The sequence below is a fragment of the Lathamus discolor genome, chromosome 2 (genome assembly GCF_037157495.1).
Source record: "Lathamus discolor isolate bLatDis1 chromosome 2, bLatDis1.hap1, whole genome shotgun sequence".
Taxonomy (NCBI): Eukaryota; Metazoa; Chordata; class Aves; order Psittaciformes; family Psittacidae; genus Lathamus; species Lathamus discolor.
This window is the reverse complement of record NC_088885.1, coordinates 37,732,567-37,753,517: the sequence shown is the minus strand read 5'-3', so window position 1 is coordinate 37,753,517 and position 20,951 is coordinate 37,732,567. Positions and strand designations below refer to the sequence as shown.

At 40.1% G+C, this 20,951-nt stretch overlaps 1 protein-coding gene across 4 annotated transcripts in view; it reads left to right on the top strand.

The window, feature by feature from the left end:
- FAM171A1 (family with sequence similarity 171 member A1) overlaps positions 1 to 20,951 on the top strand; it is a 96,744-nt gene that overhangs the window by 49,956 nt on the left and 25,837 nt on the right. For 3 of the 4 annotated variants that reach the window (XM_065666473.1, XM_065666472.1, XM_065666470.1), the window contains exons 2-3: positions 10,279 to 10,506; positions 16,102 to 16,194. In XM_065666473.1, the coding sequence (XP_065522545.1) occupies positions 10,279 to 10,506; positions 16,102 to 16,194 (321 nt within the window). Of the gene's footprint in view, positions 1 to 10,278; positions 10,534 to 16,101; positions 16,195 to 20,951 lie in introns of those variants that run through there. The other variant, XM_065666474.1, reaches the window with a different exon arrangement.

The window sequence follows — 20,951 nt, the reverse complement described above, 5'->3', positions numbered from 1 at the left end:
ACATGCCCAATGCCTGGACCATGGACCTCTAAGTTGAAAACCTTTGTCTCCTAGCTACAGTGCTAGGAGACTGTAGAACTGTAGTGGACTGTAACAAGCGCTAGTGTGAATCAGAGCTGCAGGTGACCAAGAAATACAAAGGTACGCTCCAGTGCTCTTCCAGTGATGGAAAGCAATATAGGCTGGGTGAGCAGTGTATCAAAACTCTGGTCATTGTTGCTTTGTGGTTTTTATATAAAATGAGTCTGCAAGAAAGATACATGTTGCAAGTGTAACTGTAAATGTACTTTCCAGTCATGATTGTGAATTTGTGAAGAGCCAGTAACTTTGATTTACATAATTGACTTCCAGTGTAGGGGAATAGAAAGTAATATTTTAAAATTTACAATTTTAGTCTGATTAGAAATTTTTCTAATGAAATCCTAGCAGCCCTAAAGTTAATCCTCTTACAGGAATTAAGATCACCATGCTGTTACAATAATTTAAACCAAAGCAAGTTTTGGTTGCTGAGTCAGTTGTTATGCTCTGCATATATATGCAGTCATCTCAGCTGAAATACAAACAGTACAGCAGCCTGGTTCGAAAATACTAATTGAAAAATTGACTTGGATGAAAAGGCTTCTGTGTTACTGATATTGGATGAAGAACTAAACAGGGGGTAATGACAAATGGCCCTGTGTCAAAGCTGGGGATGTTTCACAGGATGGAGGGAACTGTAGGGGGTCCTATTTTGTTTATAGTCTTCATTCATTTCCAAGAAGAAGGCTTAGATCACAAATAAATTTTTTTCTTAGCTATTTCAAATAAGGAAATGTGAACATTGTTTTGAGCAAAAAAACTCAGAAACTTGGAAATACAGTAAAAATTTTTGGAGGATACGAAAGTTTCAATATAGACAAGTAGGGTGACAATTGATCCTTGGCTTCAGTGAGGAGAAAACAGAAGCCACAGCAGCTGTCATGTTAATGAAAGCATGCTTTTTAGGGTTAGGAGGAACAAACAGTAACCTACTTCCACCCAGACAGAAATATCAGCTGTGCCTGTAGAGATTTTTGGGTGTTCAGGAGCAGCTGTAAACCCTGTATAGTGCCCGTGTGAAAGTCCTTGCTACTCCAAATCAAACTCTTCCCTTTGGCATTGTCACAAGCGTCCTATCCTTAAGGAGCCAGGTACCATTTTGCAGTGGTAGGGGTACCGCAGCCAGGAAGTTATTTGGCATTTGGGACTAACGCAAAATAAAGGTCTCCTGCAACTGTACATGTCAAATACTGACCTAAAGCTTGTCTTAAGTCGGGAGTGGCACAGGCAGCCTCCCAGAGTGACCACAGGGATGCAGTTACTTGAGAAGGTCTCTCAGGGTGTGTTTCAGTGGTACAGCTGGGCAGACCTAATTGCCCATGAACTGGCAGGGGCGGAACCATTCCTGCCTTTTCCTCTACCAGTGTTGTACTTGGCCAGAAGACTTCATGCCTCTCTGCCGCCACTCCAGCCTGTTCTACTGTTGTCGTCACTTGGAGCCACATTGCTGCAGCAGCTCAACCTGATAACCTGGCGACAAGCCTTTTGTTTTGTTAGGCTGGTGCTGTGCTGGGTTAGTAAATGGAGCTGACACAGTGAGAGGTCCAAGGAGCAGCAGAGCAGCCTAGGAGACAGAGTAGAAGTCTGCAGCCAGGCCATGGAGGTGGGAAGGGAGGGGATACGCCTGTTTTTTTGCCCTGAAGTAGCTAAGCAGCAGTGCTGAGCTCCTAATCACCTTGCAGAAATCTGCTCGGGCAAGCTGCTGGGAAGAATGAGTTTGTTCCCATGCATAACTTCACCGAGGCTTAATTTTCCTGTCGGCCAGTTGGGGATAACCTCTTCAAGGAGTGAAGTGAATATAAATTGCTTATTTAGTTATTTGAAAAAAAAAGAGGTCAGGCAAGTGCTTGGATAAAATTTTAATGCAAGAATTTGCCTCTGTATTAGCTTTCGCCAGCGGAGTACTGAGATGAAAGTGGAAATCTGCCCTGCAGACTGCAATGAGAATGTAGAAGAGTCACTTGAGTTGGGTTTGTTTGAATTGCTACAGTGGTTTGTTTATAAAAGACTAGACAAAAAACTCAAGTAAAAATACACTCTTCCAAAGTGATATCTAGCTTTGCTTTCACAACAGGTTTTGGAAATAAGTAGAGCTTAAACTTAACGCTAATGCTGACTGGGAAATAACCAAAAAGAATTGCTTATCTCGTCCCTGTCCCGTTGCACATACACTGGTTCACTTAGACATAGAATACAACTGCTTTAAATTGATTTCATCTGATGCATACTGTTAATAATAGAGTTAGGAAAAGGATGTTCCAAGAAAATGTAACACATCCATTCATGGTTAAGCAAATCCAGGCTTTCTCTTTCTGCCCTCCCCCAGGTTGGACTGGTGATGCAGTAGGTATAAAGTTGGCTTAAAATCCCTGCAAGCTGTGCAGCAGCTGAGCTCATGTGTTGTTATCCTCAGAGCTGATGTTGCAAAATCAGCAGTGGTCTTGTTTGAGTCAGTGGAGAACTCTAATGCTCAGCAACTGAAAAATATCAGTGCATTAACTTTTCATTCCATATTGATCTCCAAACAGAGTTTCAAAGGATTCTCTTAGGGGAAAAAAAAGATTTTTAAGCCGGGATTACGTTTTCATGTCTTGCAAAGAATGCATTATGTGTGTGGCAAGCTAAAGCTTTGAAAGTCAACTTCCATCTGTGCTCCATGACAGTGTTTTATATAATTCCATGTCTAAAAGACAAGGTTTGGAAATGAAATTAGTTTGCGTTGTGCACAGTTCCTGTAGAGATCAAAGGCAGACCTGTTAATGCAACTATTGCTATTCATGAGTTTTGTAGCCGTGTGAGTTTCAAGTTAATTATAAATGCTTGTTTAATCACTTAACAATAGGGTATCGGAGTCTCATCTGGGCATTGTGCGTATAGCTCTCACTTTTTTTAATTAAAGCAAATTCCTACCTTTTTTTTTTTTTTCCCTAAGAAATTAATTTTGATGGTACTGCTCCAGGCTCTCACAGGTCAACATACGCAAATCCTCTTTTAAATGTTGGACAGTTGTGTGATGGATATCTTTATTTTATTATCCTTTCTCTGCCCCTCCCTCCCCTTTGAGTGCATGGTTGTTTAGTAGCCTGGTTGTCACTGGACATGGCATAAATTGCTCTAGTTTTTATATTGGAGTTCCTTCTGTGACATTCTGTTAAAATCCATGTGCATTATTACTAGCAGATATTTTAAGATTAACGTATTTATCATTTGAGTTTTCAAATGCTTTGTTTAATGGATTTTAGACCTGAAGAGGCAAGTAGGTCACCTGTCTGACCTTCGTATCACAGACCACTGTGCTTTAATATTGTGGATTGAGTCTATTTTAGTTAAGATAAACCATTTCTGTCCCCTGGAAATGAAATTTGTGCACACTAGAGGAACCAGCCACAGTGCCAGCAGTGCCTGAGGCACTTGCTGTGGCAAGGAATGTTAGATGAGAAATGCAGACAAATCAACCTGTGCTTCAGAGGAGGAAAAAAAGCCTTATGTGCCACCCAAGAGCATCACAGATGGGCTTCTCTGTGCCAGCTCAGAGACTGGACTATGCAGCTCCCATTGCATGAGTTCTTACTGTTTCTGAGGAAAAGCAAGGGAGAGGAATAAAAGAAGAACTCAGAAATCACAGTCAGTTGTACATTTGGGGGAAAACGTACTTGAGGTGTGAGAGTTAATTATAGTCATCACACTGTAAGTGCTCAGAGTGTACAGACAGAGTGTGTCAGGACAGTACTGACAGTCTTCCCTGCGACCTGTAAAGCAGAAAAGTGTTTAGCAAATTCAGATTGCAGTGCTAAAAAATCAGAAGCACTGCAGACAACCATTTGGGCTGTCTTCATAAATGTTCTGGAATCAAACATTAATTCTCTTAACTCCAGAATTAAACATTAACTGTAAACCTTAATTAAACACTTAGAATTAAAATTAATGCTATTAAAAAAAATACCTTCCCACTATCTGTGAGCACAAATGAGTCTGCTGTCTCTCAAGCTGTTCTTTTGTTGCTAAGAAATGACACCTGAATTTGCTGGTTTTGGCAGTTTCCCTGTTTCACACAATCATGCAGCCTTCACTTTCAATAGATGAAGAGGTCAGCTTCTTCAGATGGCCAGTACCAAGGCTGCTTCCCTGTACCCTACATTTTTATGTGGCTCTTCTCTGAACCCCTCCACTTTCTAAATCCTTCAAGTGTGGGGCTGAGAACCAAGCCCTGTTGTGTGGTCCTTACTAGAGTTCTGACCAGTGCTGTGGACAGAAATAAGTATCTTTCTGCTTGATGCCAGGGACTGCAGTGGCCCTGGTATAATCTCAAGAAACACTGAACAGGCAATGAGTGGAAGCAGACCTCCCGAATCCTACCCTCTGCATGGTTGGGTTCCCTGGAAATCAGTGGAAGATGCTCACCCAGTTGAAGTCTTGGTCTTCTGTGGTGGAGGGGAAGGCTGTGTAGCACCACTGATTTGTCCTGTTTCCTGGGGACCAGAGCCTGTTCTGAGCGAGGGATGTCATTGTCTTTGCTGTGAGTATTCTTCAAGCACACCTAGTCTGCTATTTAAGGTGATACTAGTGAACTTTTCAGGTGTTGACATCAGTGAAGATCAGACTCTGTGCTTCTGGAAGGATTTTATGTACATTTCCTTTTTCTTCATACAAACTTACTCTGCTACTATTTTGAAGCATGGCTGTGAGTAGAGTCTTCTTGATACAGTACGTTACAAAGATATGACGATATGTAAATGCTTGAGTTGGCATCTGTGGCTAGAGATGGGAAACACTCCTTTTTCTTGGAAAATTTTTTCCTTTAGATAAATGAAAATCCTATTGTTTGGCTGAGGAGTGACCTTGCACTTGGGCAAAAGGTCAGGAGGCAGAAAGGCTTATTCATTTGGCACATAGGATTCAAAACCAGGCAAGTTGCCAGTAAGCTCAATCAGAGCAGAGGATGCAATTTTAAATAACGTTCATAATGGTATTTTTTAAATGAGCAGGAAGTTTTCTTTCTCTAATCAAAACCTAGATAATTTAAATATCTCTTGCTTTGGTAATATCCTGACATTGTCCATGGATAGGGGACCCACAGAGGAAAAGATAAGTGATAAAGGCTGCCTGTGTCAGCATGTTCCCAAAAGAGATCATCTGTCCAGCAGACATCAGTGAGAGTCTGCCTGACAAAGGAGTGTATGCACATGAAACTGCAGGATTGGCATCTAAAGAAGATTGTCGTCTTTGACTTCAATCCGTGTCGTAACTTTTCTCTGTTTATTTCAGTATTTGAGATCTGACAGTGTGCCATCACTCAGATCACTCAGTTTTCTTTCTATGTAACATTATATAGAATGTTACACAGAATTTTACAAAGAATGGGGGGTTTGTGTGTGCTTTTGGTTATTTTTAAAAACCAAAACCAGTGCTTTTCACTTTTCAGGAGTTCGGTTATAGACGACAGCACTGATTATACCAGTTCTGATGGAAACCATTCCCAAACTGGGAGTACATAGCAATATAAAGAGCAGTTGTGAGTCTAAGAGGGATTGCAACTGCAGAAATAGTTGTCTTAAGGTTACTTGTATTTCAGAGGAGGCAGTATGGTTCATAAAGCAGATGGCACTGGAAGGATTGCTCAGAGAAAGTTTAGATTTAGCAAAATCTCAAAAATCAGATTAAGAAGACAGATGGAGCTCTGGATTGGAATGCTAACATACTAGGGCTTTTTTTGCCTTTTTCTGTTTCACTTTCCCAAATTATAACCTTGAAGATGCTGGGATTTTTTTTATACAGCTGACAGTAAATTTAGTACTAGAAAACTGGGAGGGAGTTACACTTCAGCAGCTGTTTTCACTGTAACTAGTAGAGTTTTTTTGCACTCATTTGAACAAGATGCAATTGCTGAAAGAAGACAAAGTATTATAACTGTGAAAAGAGAAATTTAGGCTGGACTTGCTTGAATATATACATACAGCAACCTTGTCCTCTTTGTGGATTGTAACCCTGTATTTGCTGTTTTCCTACTAACCTCCTTTTCCCACTTTGCTTTGGGATTCTTGAAATGGAGTTGTGGGGTTTCCCAGATGGCTTGCACTATTTAACCGTTGTGTGGCCCATTCCTAGCAATGCTTTTATACAGGGACGCAGAGTCTTTTTGCCCATCCAGACAGAATATCTCTGCCTGTAGTTTATCTCCTGGAAATGAACAGTTAACATTAAGTAGCTCTTGCTTTGGACAGGAAACATTCCTGTAGGAATATTACAGGGCATGAGCTAGTGGTATAAGCAAATTACTCTAGCTCTGCCTGTACCGTGCAAGCCAACAAGGAGCCGTGTGCCAGAGCCCAGGTCTGAAAGGGTCACATTCACAGCACACTGGTCAGGAGCCAGCTATATAGGGGCTATTGGCTCAGGCATAGCCTATCCTGTCTAGGGGGTGAGAGAGATGACACCTGCCCTGCGTGAATTCATCAGCCTGGAGCCTGTCACCTCAGCCGTCTCTGCTTTGATCCACAGGGAGGAAACATCAGCGCTGTGTACCATTATGTCCCCTTCCTTCCTCAGGAACCTCACTAGCAGCACAGAGCAAAGCTCCTTCTGATCTTAGTAACTGATATTCCTGCTGTAGTCAATAATAGAGAGAAAACAGTATCACAAATCTGTGGAAGAATGAAGCATGCTTCATGTTAGCAGTTCACATTCTCAGAGTTCACCTTCTGCAGTGCTTTCAGTTTCCTGTCTCCATCGTGTTCCTCACTTACTGCAGATGTTCTTCCTTCTCAGAGTCCATGTGTCTTTAATTCTGGCGAGCTGCTTGCTGTGGTAGGCTGTAAAACTCCAGAATAATGTATGTGCTTTATTCCCACTGTTTTACTGAAAGTACAGACTAAAATGTTTGCCAGATATCTTAAAGACTGTATTCTGTAGCTAATAATGAGTCTTCTAGGCAGCTTTTTATAATTAAATACTTCTTTTATTATGCCTAATGCTTCAGTCTAAGACCTCCCTATTAATTTGAGGTCAGAGTGACTGTGATCACTTGCTGTCTTTCCTCTGCTCTCTTCTTTTCTTTCTTCAGTTCTCCTGTTAAGAAGTCCCTGAGTATCTTTACAATTCTCAAACTTACTGTATAGCTTTAAGTTTTCTTAGTAGTCTCTCTTTATAGGTTGTTCTCATCACACTCACTGTTTCAACAATTTCTCTGCAGTTTAAAGCTTGTAATCATTCTGTTGCTGTGGAAATCACTATGATAATGCAGGTTTGCTGTTCATGACTTCACTGCTGCATTAGATAAGAAGAAAAAGGAGCTTTTGCGTGGGAGAAAACCCTGAGTTAAGTAAGCTGTATACGTTTCACATATATGTCAGGGAAGATAATACATGAAAAGGAATTGGGGTTGTTCAGGCTGCTAGGATTTTCTCTATCTTCTGAGTCATAGAAAAGCCCCAACAAGTCTAAATATTAAAAAGGAGGAGAAAAAAAAACAACAAAGCCCAATGTCTGATCTAGGGACTATGGATTACAACAGCAGTTCCAGTCTGTTGCCTTTCAGGACATAGAATCATAGAATAGTTAGGGTTGGATCAGTCTTCCATCTTGGGTGATGGCCTTTATCACTTGTGTTTGGAAACAGGATTTTGGAAACCCCTTATCCTTCCTTATCAGAAAGAGAATAGGATGTACGCAGAACCACCTATATAGCTATAAAGTGAAGGATAAAGGAATTTCCTATTGGAGATACCAGTGGCTAGCTCTCTTGTTTGGGAAGAGAGGTCTGGATTTGTGTATTCAGGAAAATTTTTGTTTATCAGTCTTTGTTTCTAGATCAATTTTAGTAGTAGTCTATTCTAGAATTTTGAATGTCTATAAGGAATTAAATAGATTTGATGCTTCTGTTGTTTTCTTATACTCTTCCTTGATTAGTATTTAATATTTCAAAGCTCTTTAGTTCCTTCTTATATGTGGTTGTTTAGAAAAGACTAAACTTTCATGTTGTTGAAGTTACTAACCACAATGTTCAGCTTGTCCTGTTCCCTTGCTTTTTCTTTAATGCATGACCCATTATTCTTAACCACATCTGTTCTTCAGCATTCTTTGCTAGGCAATTCAAAGTGGGAAACATTAACAGCACAACTATCTGGCTTTGGATCTAAGTGTATTGTTCCTGCACATTTTGAAAATAACTTATATTGCCTTTTGCCCTCATGTTTGTAAATACATGTACAGTTTGTAAATACGTAAATGCATAGGCATTCCTCCTTTAATTAATGTGGCTGCTTTTCATATGCTTAAGACTTAACAAGTTGCTTGGTGGTCAAGGCAAGATTTCTAAGTAGGCATTCAGTATGGGCACATCAGAGTGTATGGACACTGTTTTTCAGTATATATTGTTTTCTTTGACTACTAAATGCAAAACTGGGAACAAGTCCAGAATCTTTAATAGCTAGAACGTATTTCGTGCTGATCCCTTCTAAATTGGCATTCGCCATTGCCAAGTTCTAAAGTGAGGGCTGCAATGATGATGAATTTCTCTAATGGGGTTTTTGTTCAGGGCTGCCTGATATTTGTATTTTCTGTAGTGTAGGATTAAAACAGAAAGTCTCTGCTTATAAAAGGGCCAATATCTTTCTGGCTGAAATGCCCTTAGGGCAGATGTGCTGGCATTTTTGTATTAGATCCTGATACCCTTTTAAATTTTTACATTGTTGCAGGATGTTTCTCAGCATACTCAGTTGTGTCATTTCACTGTTGAAATTCACAACAGAGGTTTTGTTCTTTGTGGTTCTTGGTGTTATGTCTTGCTGGCTCAGGGCTTACACTGAAATAAGTTCTTGAAAGCTAACACACTTTAGTAATGGAACTGTACCACCAACACTGTTCTATGTAAATCAATATATTGTTTTAAAATCTGTATGAAAAGGAGGTCATGCTCTCTTTTCTGGGCAGCACATGAAGAAATGAGTTGCTCGTGGTACTGTCTATTGTCTTGGGGAATGGAATAAGCAGAGGTGGGGGACTTCATGCAAGAACAGCAGGATTTCCAAAGATGAGAATGAGAGAAGAGAAAGTGGGAGAGAGAAGAGGGAGGGAGGGAGGTAGTCATGGAGGAAAACAAGGCAACTGTAAATGAAAAAATCCAAGGAGTGGCTTGGCGGAGGCGTTGAACTGTTGCTGTGTCTTTTCAATGCAGCATTGCATTTAAGTCATAGTTATTGAAGAAAGGCAACAGCTGCTTCTTTAGAGCATGAGGCAGAGGAAATACTGGAGGGGCAGAAAAATAATAGTAGATATAGAGGAATGCCTTCCACAGGGACTGTCTTGCACAAGCCACTCCACTTCATGTAACAAAGTCTGGTGACACAATGCATGGTTTAGTCATAGGAGTAGACAAATATTGTACATCTGGAAACATTTAAACAAGTAATTAGTTTCTGGAAAAATCGCAAATTACTCAAGGAAAATGAAGTCCATTGTGTTAGCTTCTGACTGCATGTCTACAAGATGTATGATTCTCCAGACTGCCTTATCACTTCTTTGCTTCTCATAGCCACCACTTGTGTATGGTGACAGGTAATACAGTGGTATCAGGGCAGACAAGCAGGTATCACCAGGGCCTGTGACATGTTTGCCCCTTCAGAAGCAAGGCCACTGAACTGGGAGGTGGTGGGGGAAGTGTACCCCTCTTCCTCACCGCTAGCATCCTGTGTTTTGAGGACAAGGACCTGATTCTGTGGGTTTTCACTGTCTTGGTTAGACATTGCCAGGGAAGTCCTGTGCCAGCTGGGGCAACCTCTCCTGCTGGAGTTCAAAATCTCTTGACTGTAACACAGGCCATGCATTGCCCATTTTCTTCCCAGGTTTCCATCACAGCCGACATCCTCTGTTCCTTCACTACACAAAGAGAGAATGTTTTGGGGAAGGGGAGACGGAGCACAGCAGTCTTCCAGCCTTTCCCTCTCCCCACTGCTGGTGGAAAAGGCTGGCTGAGCAGAAGCACAGGAAGGCAGGGACCTCACAGAGTTAAGATGCTATATTATCCATGATGTTTGATAGCATGCATAATTAGAATTATGGTGCTACTGTGAGATTGACATGTTGCCCATCAAGGGGGATATTGCCTGCCCCTGATGTGCTGCCTGGCTGCATGGGCGTCATAAGTGGAATACAGAATATAGAAGCTTTTGGGACGATAATTGCTGTGGTTGTTTGTCGTTACAGAAGTAACGCTGAAGGTCCATGTAAGCGATGCCAGCACACATCAGCCAGTAACTGAAGCCTTCATTGAGATTTTTACCAACCAGATCTCCATTGCATCTGGAACCTCAGGAGCAGATGGCAACGCCTTCCTCAAGTTTCAGTATAAGCTGGGCAATCAGCTGACAGTGACTGCTAGTAAACATGCCTATGTGCCAAATTCTGCACCATGGAAACCTGTAAGATTGCCTGGTAAGAGATCTTTATTTTTGTTCTGAGGTAAGATTTTGCATCTAAAGGAAGCTACACAGTTTTGTATGATGTGTTTTAATGCTTGTAATCCTGGGTGGGAGGAAGAACATCTGGGTTGTTCAAAAAAGGCAAGGTTTCTTCCTCAGTTAAACTGTGGTATCAGGGCTGTGCAGGGACTAGCTCTTCTCCTGGCTGTCCTCTATACAATGCTACATCAGTTTTCAAACAACTGTCAGTGCTCTTGGAGCTCCACAGCAAATCCATATCTATTCAAGATCTTTTTCTTTATGGGAGCTCTGTTTCCAAGTGTTTTGTTTCAGCAGCTGTGATGTACTCATTCGTTTCTCTCCCAAGGTGTAGAAAAAACCGTTGCACCATAGCATGTAGTGTACAAAAGAAGTCCTGGCCTTTCAATTCTTGGCCCTGCAATAATCTGCAGTTATGTTATCCAGATGTAAGGATTTTTTCTAACTTAATTAACGTGATTTGTTTCTTCTGCAGGCAAAAATTGTGACAATAATACTTGCATGTTACTTTTTATCAGAATGCCTCAATTTTATGAGAAGTGGGAGACTTTGCATTAGTTGTACAGAATGGGAATCTGAGTCATGAAGACTTATGTATGTACTGCTAAATAGAACAGATTGGGGGTGGCTTTCAGACCTTGAGACATAATGTCTAGGTGAAGGTCACATCCGCAGTTTTCTTCTGCCTTTCCTCTAATCCCCAGCCACTATTGGAGTCCAAGTAGTTTGGGAATGGTCCCAGGCTAGTATTATATCCAGATCACACCCAAGTATCACCTCAGATCTGATAATTAGCAGAGGCCAAAGCCATGCTGGATTTTAAGTGTGCTAATATTTAAATAATATAAATGATCACAGGACAGTGTTCAGCCCCATGCCTTGACTCCATTTTATTTATTAAGATTTCTTTTATTTATTAATATTTATTAATATCTATTAATATATATTAATATTTCAAAAACCCATTTTATTTTTATTTATTAATATAAATTTAAAATAATATTTATTAATATCAGCCAGAGGGACTGTGTGACTTGCTGCAAGGTGAAGCAGCAAATGTATTTTCAGATGGGGAAAGGATCTTGAGTCCCTTCAAACTGAGGATTATGCTTTAGGCATTTCAGCATGCTGTTTACTTACCTGCATTTGTGTGCTTCAGATAAGATAGACTGACTTCTTCCACATTTTCTGCTATATTCTGCCACGTTTTCCAGCTACTTAATGGAGTTATAGCAAAGACTAAGCCAGGTTCTTAGGTGCATAGTGAAGAAATAAGAAGCAACTGAAATGCATTGCAGCAAGGAGAGTTTCAAATAAATAAAAGGGGACAATTCTTTACAGCAGCTGTAGTCAAATACTGGAATAGGTTGCCAAGAAAGGTTGTGAAAGCTCTGTCTTTAAAGATATTCAAATCTCAACTGAACACCCCCCTGCTTGGTTGAAGCAGGTGACCTCCAGAGGTTCCTTCCAACCGTGATTGTTCTGTGACTCTGTTTAAAATGTTCCTTGATAGTTTTTCTGTTTAAATAAGATGAAGTGCAATTTCCTCAGCATACTTCATGTACTTCCTGAAGATACAATCATATATGATTAAAGCATGCAATAGCCTTTTCTTGCTTGAACCTTTTCTTGTTTTATGTCTCCTATCTTTCTGACTTGCACCCTAGATCTTTTGAATGCGACCTACTCCTCCATGGCCTGGAGTTAGTTTGGTTAGGTTTTTCTCATGATGCTTTTTCTCAAATACTGAGTTTGAGGGAAGGGAATCAAACATGGTGTTGTTGTTTTGGTAAGTCATTGAAGTTTAAAGAGCAGAAATTGTATACAGTTTCCACAAAATCTTTCCATTGCTGAAATGTGAGCTTACCTCAGAAAATAGATTCCTTTCACCTCTGATCATCCTCCATTGAAATGGGTAGATAGCTTCCCATTGATTTAATTGGGAGTAGAATCTTTTCTTTTGCTTTCTTTACCTTGAACTTAATCCTTTCCTTGATTAAAGAAACACCAAGTTACAACTTGATACGCCCTATGTAGATTTAATAGGGTTGTTCTTTGAGTTAGTCCTTCAAAGGGACATGACAAAAAAGTTCAGGCCCAAGATACTTAGGCTGTTAGTTTTTGTATTGACTAAGATACCTAGTCTTTAAAAACCTTTCCAAAAACTGTTTGTATTTAAATGTGCTGTATTTAAATGCCTCTACAACTTGTAACCAGCACAGTATAGAAGTCTTGAAAACTATGGAATTTTTTGTTGTTATTTTTAATCTGGATTGGATGATGGGGAACAGGCAGTCACTATGCTTGCATCACAGTCAATATGCATTAGTTATAATCTTACATTGAAAAGTTGTGCAGCTACTGAACTCATGATATTACTGTATTAGCTTTAAGGAGTAAGCATCAAGGGTTTTCTGTTCCCTGAATTCGGCAAAACTGAACTTCTCTTATATTAACCAAAATAATTACTAGCATTTTACCACTTAAACAGGAAAATTATTTATTTACATAAAGATAAATGGTAGGAGGAAAAGATTAAGATCTTTTTTTCCATTGAAATATTTATCACTAGAGCTATGGCTCCACTTATTAACAATTCATTAATTTAACAGCACTTGAGCTGTTGAAGTGTTCGTGATGGAAGATGTGCTCATCTATCTGCTCTTGGCTGCACATAGATTTTCCTTTCTAAATGATTTGGAAGAAAAATATTTGTGACTGGTAGTCCCTATTTATGAGGATGTTTTTGGAGCAGCATGTGCACTGAATAGTGGGAAGTTGCTAAGGCAGCCCAGTTCATACAAGCTGGTAGGGTTATGGTTGTGTTTAACCCCAGCCAGCAACTAAGTACCATGCAACTGCTCGCTCACACCCACTACCCGCTAATCGATACCAAGCCTGTCCCTGAGCAGCTGTTGGCCCTTCCTGGCCAGCACCCCCAGTATATGCCTGTGGCATATAGCGAGTGTGACATGCTATGGTGTGGAATACCTCTTTGGCTAGTTCGAGTCAGGTGTCCTGCCTCTGCTTCCTTGTAGCTTCTTGTGCCCTCCTCACTGGCAGAGCATGAGAGACTGAAAAGTCCTTGATCAGGGTAAGCGCTACTTGGCAACAACTAAAACATGGTGAACAGCGTTGTTTTCATACTAAAGCTGAAACACAGCACTGCAGCAGCTACTAGGAAAAAATAACTCTTTCCAAGCTGAAACCAGGACAGTCAGTCAAAGCAAGGCATGTTATTCAGTGTGGTGAAATGTAGTCCTAGGAACAGAGGATGCTTATGGTGCTCCTGGGAGAGGAGAGCTCATCTGGGAGGCAGTACCTCTGCAGATGACATGTGAGTCATGGTAGATGAGTGATTGAAAATTACCTCCCAATTCAGCACTGCAATAAAGCAGAATAATCTGATCCTTAGCTGTAAAATAAGGTAAAGACTGAGAAGGCAGAGTATAGTGTTTCAGAACTTGTCCTTGGTGCAGCCACTCAGGAAAATGTGTGTCCAGTTCTGGATCCAGGCTGCAAGAAGAATGTTTAAATCTCTAGGGTTATATCAGGAGTGATTAAAAGATTGGAAGATATGGCTTCAGGGAAAGACTTGGAAGTGCTTAATTTATTTTGTTCACCAGAGAGAAAGCTCATGGAGTAATTTGATCATATCCATCAGTACCCACACAGAGAACAAGAAAAGGATATGAGAGAATTCCTCTGTCTAGCAGGCTTGTATAAAAAGGAGATCAAATGGCTGGAAGTCTAACCTCAATAAATTTTGATGGGTAAAAAGGCACATAGTTCAACTGTGCTCATAATTATTTACTAGAGCCTTGATGTCATGGTGTGTTCTTCACCACTGAACACCTTAAAAGAAAATTTGATAGCTTTTCTACATGTTTTCTAGTTTAAGCTCAGCTATTGGAGCCGAAGCAGTAATTAATTTAGAGAAGCCTGTGGTTACACAGGAGTGAGACTGGATCGTCACAGTCATCCTTCTGGCCTTAAAAACTATGACTTTCTGCCTTTGTCATGCTGAGAAAAGATTGTGCAGAAAAGCCCAAGGGAACTTTAGAGGTTGCGTGTGCATTATAGTCTGGTGTATATGGAAGAAGATGTTGGCATGTTTTATTGTAGTGAGCTCCCCAGGGTGTCTAAATTATATTAGCTTTCTTCGTACAAATTAAGTTATTGGAGTAAAGACAGACAAATTCTGTAATTGTGTGGCCTTAGTGCTACTTACACTAGGCTTTCTTATTTATGTTGCCTGATGTGTAGATCTGTTTCACATCTAGAGCATTGGAAAGAAAATTCTCAGCTGTACTTGCAATAACATAATTCTTTGTTTTATTTTTCTAGTGTTCAGATACGTTAAGACCATCTTCTAGATGGTGGTTCTTATCAGTGTGTTTCTCCAAGTTTCTTCTCTTTTCCTCTGTACTTCTCCCAAATTCTAAAATTTCTAATATTTAAAAAAGTATATTTCTTTAAACAGTCTCCATATTCGTAGCTAACATCTATACGGCCTTTTGTATTAGGTAATACTTATTAGCTTAGAGGAAATTTATGAAGCTCCAGAAAATCAGAAGAGCTTGCAGTGTTCCATTAATCAGTGCTGGAAATGTCTTCCTCAGCTTGTGGTCTCTCAGAATGGGATGAGTACTTTCCAGGTGCAAATGTGGGATGCTGCCCACTTCCGAAAAATTATTAGTCTCTATTAATCTCCTTCTCTTCTGTTTTCGAAAGCCATGCATGGACTGCAGGCAGATTTACTTCTTGCTGTTTTCATGGGTGTGGGAGTCAGATGTGCTTGGTGGCTAATTCCATACGTACTTCTGGTCTTCTGGGTCTAAAGAACTTAGCATGAAATTATACCATGATCTTCACTCTCCAGAGACGTGTGTGCATACAGACACAGCCCCCTGTAAGGAACATCAGTACCCAGTGGCAAAGGAGGTCCTCACGGGCAAATTTCTTGCAGCAAATACCATTTATCTGTCCCTTTTGCACCACTGGTAGAGACAGTAGTTCTGCTATATGTAACACTGCTGTAGTGTGGGTGGTGACTCAGTAGGGATGTGCTGTATTTTAAAGCAAATTATTCAGACTTATCATATTTTACCTTTCTGTATGACTTTTTATGTAATCTCAAAGTATTTAAAAGTTAAGTTTCATTAATACCTTCCTGAGGTAAGAAGTCTAGCTGTTTCACAAAAAAATAATGCAGTCAGACTGAGTTACTGTTCCAGGCCTCTTCATGTAATGACAAGTGTTTCTCTGGAGCTGGGCATTATAACCCAAAATCCTGCTTCACACTGCACTCTTGTGTGCTTTTAGCTACCATGCATGACTTGCAGGAGTCAAAGCGTAGACCAGGTTGTTCAGGTCAATAATAATTACCCTGGCAGTTTAATTATTTCGTTTAGAAAATGCATGTGGTTTCTGCCATGTATACAGTGTGATTGCAGTAGTTCGGGTGGCCTGCTTTTGCAAAAATGTAGAAGAAAGTAAGTGTTGTTGTTGTTGGGTTATGTTTATAAGAACTCAAATATATGCTACTTAAACCACTTCTCTCCCACAGTGTTCTCCTCACTGAGTCTCGGCCTTCTTCCTGAACGCTCAGCTACTCTCATGGTCTATGATGATGTAGTCCAGATAGTCTCAGGATTTCAAGGTATGATGTTTCTTGGAAGTCAGAAGTGAAATTTGAGGGTCTCTAAACAAAAAGCCTGACAGCCTAATACTTTCTGAACCCTATCCTGTGGGTGAGACTGGTATTTCACTGGGAGTTTTTCTGAGTTCCCCAAGGAATGCTCTTCTGTAGGATGGTTTTACCAAACTGATTAATAGCTAAATTCATTCCTAACTGCTGTGATTAGGGCATTCGAGTTACTTGTTAATAAACAAGTGTGGACTTCAGTGTGCTATCTGAGAGCTAGAGATGAAATTTATTTTGCTATCTGTTAAGTGTTTTGGTTCTTTTTTATATCTAACCCCATTTGGCTGCCCTTACAGAAAATGTTTTCTGATGTTGTTATTATCTAAGAAATTTATGTGGTTTTGTTTATTGCTTCCTACTGTGAAGCCCTTAGAAATTTAGGGCATAGAAAAATTTCTCATATCAACTTTGTTGTGTTGTATATCCTATACAAACTTACTTTTCTTAAGTACCTTCTGTGGACCCCTTTTCAGGATGTCTGCAAACCCGTATACTACAGAATGAAACCCACTGTATTAGAAGAGTAAAGTTTGAATCTCCTTTTCATAAGGCCAAACGTAGAAGTTGAAGCAACAGTAGCATCAGTAGGATGAACAGTGTGTTTCCTGAATTACACAGTAAAGAATAAAATGTTAATCTGACCTAGGGATCAGACCTGACTTAGCCAAGTTGATGTGAAAACTGAGGTAAGTCTGTTGATGTAAGAACAGACATTTTTAAAGTTACCTTTAATGAGCCAGAACAAGGGACATCCTTCCCATGAGCTTATTGTGCATAAACTTTGTCTTATTCACATGTATTATGATTAGCATCACTCCACCAGATAGTTAATAAACATGGGAATGCTACCTTCAGTAACATCCTAAGAGAACCTTGTTTTATCTGAGAGAATATAATACAGTTATGCCTTCCTGACACCTTTTTTTTTTTATATAGTTAGAAAGCATCCAGATATACAATTGGCTTTTCATTAATGATAGCAGTAGATACAACTGAAGCTGAAAAAGCACTAAACAAACTAGGTAGCTGATGGAGCGCTCAGAAGGAGCTTGAGAACAGCACAGCTGCCATACAGACATTCTGCAATTTGAGAGCTGATATTATCTAATGGTTAGATTAGATGGACAGTGAACTGTGTTAAACCACAAGGGATTCCATTAGACAAGACATGAAATATTGTTTACCAACAGTATTCTACTAGCACAGTGTATTAAATACTCTTATTCTTTTTTAAAAGTGCCAATATTATGCATTTAACTTTAAAAGACCAGTCTTTTCATATTTACAGCTTCCTTTCTTCAAATAAATGGGGGATGTTAAAAGGCTAGAGGGACAATTTAACAACTGAGTGACACCCGTAAATATTTCCCTCATAATCATGCTCACTTCAGTGAATTGATCGAGGGTGTCCCCTATATATATATATAAATTAGAATAATAGTACTGGTTCTGCTGGTATAGCAGAGAAAGAGGATAAAAGAGGAAACTGATACCCCAAGTACTCTAAGGGTTGGGATTTGAACCCTCAGTCTTGTCCAGTAAAAACTATTTTATGGGAACAGCCCACACTCCTTTTCTTGGGAATTCTCTTACGGTGAAACCTGAATGAAGGACAGCCTAGACATTGTACTAAAATTTGAATGGAGACTCTCTTGTCTTGATCCGAGGTCCCTGTGACCTACTTTTTCTCTGTTACTTTTCCAATTTATTTCCCAGTAACTTCGCACTGCTTCAAAAGAGCTGATCAGGAGTTACCTCAGTACAAAAATGAGAGCAAAACAGGACTCATTATACCCAGGAACAGAGTGGGAGCACTGGTGTTGGAAACACCAGTCAAAGGGAAAGAAAGGCCTGTCTGGTACAGTAAGTTACCAGTTGCTTCTGAATAATTAAGCAAGCAAGCGACTTATTATGCAGTTGAGAGGTTTGTCTGAGTTGATGCAGCCAGCTTCATTTTCATGATGGCAATACATTCCGCTGCTCTGCTCTGTCAGTAATTGCAAGGGATGGAGCTTGCCAGCCACTGGGTCATTCAAGTTATTTAATACCAGCCCAGTGATGAGCTGAACTTCAGCATTCAGTGAATGGGAGCTGTATGGGTACCCTCTATCTGCCTCTGACATATGAGCAATCAGAGCATGAACTGATGATACTTCAGTGTTATTTTGCATAGATTGAAGGTCAAATGCCAGTAATGCCGTGTGTCACATATTCAGTGTGATAAGAGGTACCCTAGAGAGAGTCTTTGAGATGGTTATGTCTTCAGGTGTGTACTAGCAAACTGGAGCTGACAGCCTTTGAATCATTGTGTGAATCAATGCAGGGCCAGTGTGTTGACAAGAAGATGTTTAAAGGAGGTAAGATCAGTGATCAGCAGTCCTTTACCTCATGGCAATCACCAGGTGGAGAGAGCTCACATGCCAGTTTAATACTTGAATGTGTTTGGATTTTGTTTGGGTTTTTTAAGTCAAAACTAGGTATCATGGAATCGTGGAATACCAGGTTGGAAGGGACCTCAAGGATCATCTGGTCCAACCTTTTTAGGCAAAGTGGACCTAGACTAGATCTCCCAGCATGCTGTCCAGATAACTTCGCTAGAAACAGTAACAATCCACTCCCAGTGATAAGTGTTGACTTGCTGAAAAAAAAAAGAGTATGGTCAGCCCAAGTCTTTCTCTGCATTTTATCACTTCCAAGTCCCCCAGTAAATCTGTTCCTAAACATATGCCCCAAAATCCTTTATGATCTCAGCTAAAGGAATACACTGGATGATCTTCTAGCAAGGTGGTGAGAGAAGGCAAAAGTTTTGGTACCTGCTTCCCTCACAAGCCTTTCACTGATTAGGTCCCAGTATTCTGCCCCTTCGAAGGCTCTTGCCAGGTTTGGAGAGATCCATCTGAGGCTAGAGTCAGGGTGAGTGGCAGATGCTAACATCAGTATCAAAGAGCTTGTTAACGTAGAGTGTGAATTAACTGCTCTGCACTGATTTACTGTAGGTATCAGCACTATCTACAGAGGAAGCTGTTTCTTTCACCTTAAAACTTGCATCCAAGTTTTCCTGCCAGATTTGCGGCTCAGCCACAGGAATGCTTTGTGCTGCCTGTAGGATTCAAGAAACTAAGACTGGCTTTCTGAGTCCTCCCTATCTAGTTAAAATTTGGAAGCTCAGTGCTCTCCCAGTGCTACAAAACAGCAAGTTGTTAGTAGAAGACCGTAGAGCCTTCACATAAACTACAGTGTTAGACACTCAACAGCAGTTACTTTGCTTTTAATTCTTAATTACTTCAGATCTTTGGAAATATAATACTGGTTCTTGGCAACTTGCATAAGTCACCTTAACCAGAGATTCAGACTGCAGAAGATCCTACAATTTTACATTTGAACTGTCAGTGATAATCCTAATGCCAGTTTCTTTATTGTGTTTGGGGTTTTTTCTGTTACGCTACCGTGAATGCTTATCACTACGGGCTGTAGGAGCCTGCTCAGTAGTGCAGTCAGAGGTTCCCAACTACCTGAACAGATCTGTTCCCAAGGTATAGCAAACTACTGTGGTACTGCAGAGCACTCAGGAGGGAAATCTTCCCCAAGTTCATTGCAGTCAATTTATTTAGTCTTTTATGTTGTTTTCCATTTAAGCCTAGAAATTGGGTAAGGGAGATTTCTCCCTATTTCACATGAGTGTTGTTTAGTGCCTGTCTTAAACACTTGAGGATACTGCCAGTCCTGAGAGCCTACTGTAAATACTTATGTGTTTCAGAAATTGAAAAACTTGGTTTATAGCTTTTTCTTGCAGAATTGCCAAAGATATGAGAACTAAACAATGATCAGCCATTTGGAGATACTTGCCTGCCTACATAGCGATTACTGTTGGCCAATACAAAGTTTGTCCTGTGGAATTTTTGTGTTTTCTCATAGCTAGAGCTCCTGCTAGAATATAATGCAAGAAAAGATTCCAGTCTCCTGGTTAATGACATTGGCAGTTACAAAGCATAGGAGTCGGGAGTCAAACTCTTTAATCTTTCTTGCAGTGAAGTTGCATGTAGCCTTAAAGTGCTGGCAGAGACTAATAGGGTAAAAGAAGCAAAATTGTTTTGAGTTGACATCTTTGAACTGCATAGTCAAATGTGAATTAAGAAAAAACCTGTTTGCCTCCTGTTTTTGTGCTGGCTGTGTGTGTGTGTGTTCTGTGTGTGTTCAAAATGAGCTCCAGAGAATACAACACCTTTTGATTTAAAAATGAATTTGCATGTTGCACACACAGACTTGCAGACGGAGTCTTGTTGTGTGTTGCTGAACAGTGATAATGGTGAGCATCCATTGAGAAAAGACCATTGACTTTATAAACTGAGATTTAAATGAGACATGAAATGCCACAGCACATAAAACACTCTTAAATCATGTTGCAGCAATGACCCCTCAATTAACACCTAGTGATCTTGAAAAAAACACTCAAACTGTACAGCGCAGAGGAAAAGAGAGAAATCTCAGATGCCAGCTAATCTGGTTCTGTTTAGATGTGTTCTTTATGTGGGGAGATGTGGAAACTTTTCACACAAGTTTTGTCAAGTAAATCTTTTTATCCAGTGATTTAAATAAAAAGCAATTGTTCCCTCAGCACTAGAGATAGGTAACGTGGTCAAAGCTTTGTAAAAATTAAATACAGAGATTACACAAGTTAATTTGGACTGCAGGTAGACTTGTTTCTTAGAAAA